The sequence below is a fragment of the Pteropus vampyrus genome, unplaced genomic scaffold (assembly GCF_000151845.1).
Source record: "Pteropus vampyrus isolate Shadow unplaced genomic scaffold, Pvam_2.0 Scaffold534, whole genome shotgun sequence".
In the NCBI taxonomy this organism is placed as follows: domain Eukaryota; kingdom Metazoa; phylum Chordata; class Mammalia; order Chiroptera; family Pteropodidae; genus Pteropus; species Pteropus vampyrus.
In genome coordinates this window covers 75,305-76,999 of record NW_011889315.1, presented here as the reverse complement: position 1 = coordinate 76,999, position 1,695 = coordinate 75,305, and the positions used below count along the sequence as shown (strand labels likewise).

The 1,695-nt window shown below is 58.6% G+C and overlaps 1 protein-coding gene across 1 annotated transcript in view; it reads right to left on the bottom strand.

Moving 5' to 3' along the window:
* AXL (AXL receptor tyrosine kinase) overlaps positions 1-1,695 on the bottom strand; it is a 29,103-nt gene that overhangs the window by 25,289 nt on the left and 2,119 nt on the right. Inside the window, exons 2-3 of the mRNA XM_023525134.1 lie at positions 1,322-1,553; positions 647-823 (exon numbers count right to left, since the gene is read on the bottom strand). Of these exons, the coding sequence (XP_023380902.1) occupies positions 647-823; positions 1,322-1,553 (409 nt within the window). The remainder of the gene's footprint in view (positions 1-646; positions 824-1,321; positions 1,554-1,695) is intronic.

The window sequence follows — 1,695 nt, the reverse complement described above, 5'->3', positions numbered from 1 at the left end:
CGGGGACGGGGGTTCCCCTATCACTCAGCTCTTCCTGTCCTGTGTCTGTCCATCTTGGGTTACCTTTGTGGTTTATGCCTTCCTGTGTCTGGTTTTCTCTCTCTCTGTATCTGTCATGCTCCATCTCCCACTTTCTCCCCCTCTCTTTGCTCCAGGCTCTTTGCTGTGGGCCTTCAGTGACAGAGGTGGGCAGAGTAGGGGAGGTGGAATTGAGGAGGGCACGGTGAATTCTGGTGTCCTGCTTGGGGTCAAGGGCTGACGAAGGGCCATCAGGCCCACACACACTTGGGCCGTGAAACAGCTCGGAGGAAACCCAGGACAAAGAATTCTATTCAGAGAGAGAGGCTGGGGTAAGTGGAGGGAGAAAGAGCAGAGAGACACGGAACAGGAGAGAGATGGAGCCCGGAGACAGAGATGGAGGAAGCATCCGGAGAGGAGGGAGGAGACAGAGACGGAGAGGCAGAGGCAGACTCAGAGACCAAGAGAGAAACGGACAGAGAGGGACAGGCAGAGAAGGACAGAAGGACAGGCAGAGAAGGACAGAAAGACAGGCAGACATCCACTCAGAGGCATGAAGCACTCCCTCGGTCCCCACCTCCGTCCTGCCCAGGCCTCTCCGCTGAGCTGGCCGCATTCCTGGACTCACCTGGAACACGCAGTACGTGCTGGGGGCCGTGGCCCGTGGCTGGAGCCAGGGGTACAGCATTCTGGAGCCAGAGTAGGTCCACGGGCTCTGGGGGCCCCTGGGCCTGGCAGCTCAGGTTGAAGGGGGTGTTGGCAGCCACAGTCCTGTCCTCAGGCTCCTCCAAGAAGTAGGGCAAGCCTGGGTGGGTGGGTGGGGGTAAAGGCTGGGTCCCTCTGAGCACCCCAGGTGTCTGACTCACTGCTAGGCTGTTGGAGGCTGTAGGATCTTTAACTTTGTGTCTGTCCCCTCAGGCTTCTGCCTCAAGACACCTGATTTCCCCCCGATAATGTCAGGCCCCCCCCAGGACATCTGAGCCCCTCATGTTTCTTTTCCAGAATGTCTGACATCTCATCCCATTTCACCAATGAGGAAGCGAGGCCCCTGGGCGAGGGGTGGGGAGAAGGTTAAGTCATGCCTGTGACTCCTTATCTGACCCCAGAATGTCCTACCCCAAGCATGGCTGACCCCAGGACATCCAACGACCCCCAAGATGTCTTCTTTCCCAGACACATAATCCCACCCTTTCCTGCCCCCAATAATTTATGGACCCCGGCTTCCTGAACCCCCAAGATCCTCCAGCATCCTTTGACCTCTCAGGATTCTTGACCTCCCATGACCTCTGAGCCCAGGGCTCACCCTCAAGCCCGACGTAGCCGGGCCGGGACACAAAAGTCCTTCCTCCCAGGACCACAGAACACTGGTACCATCCCGCGTCCGAGAGCTGCAGGGACGAGAGTCTGACAGGGACAGAGGAGGGAGAGAGGTCCAGGGTTAGAGCTGGACACTGGGAGGGGGTCATCAGGACTGAGAGCGGGGGGTCTGGACTGGAAGCACGAACGGCCTCAGAAGCGGGCACTATGATTAACTCCTTTTACAGAAGGGGAAAGCGAAACCTGGGGTGATGTCACGGGCTGGAAGCCAAACAGTTAGGGGGTAGCCAAGCTGGGGTTCCGAGTCAGGTGGGGCTCCTGACGGGGACTTCTCACCCACCATGTGATGGAGGCGGGGGC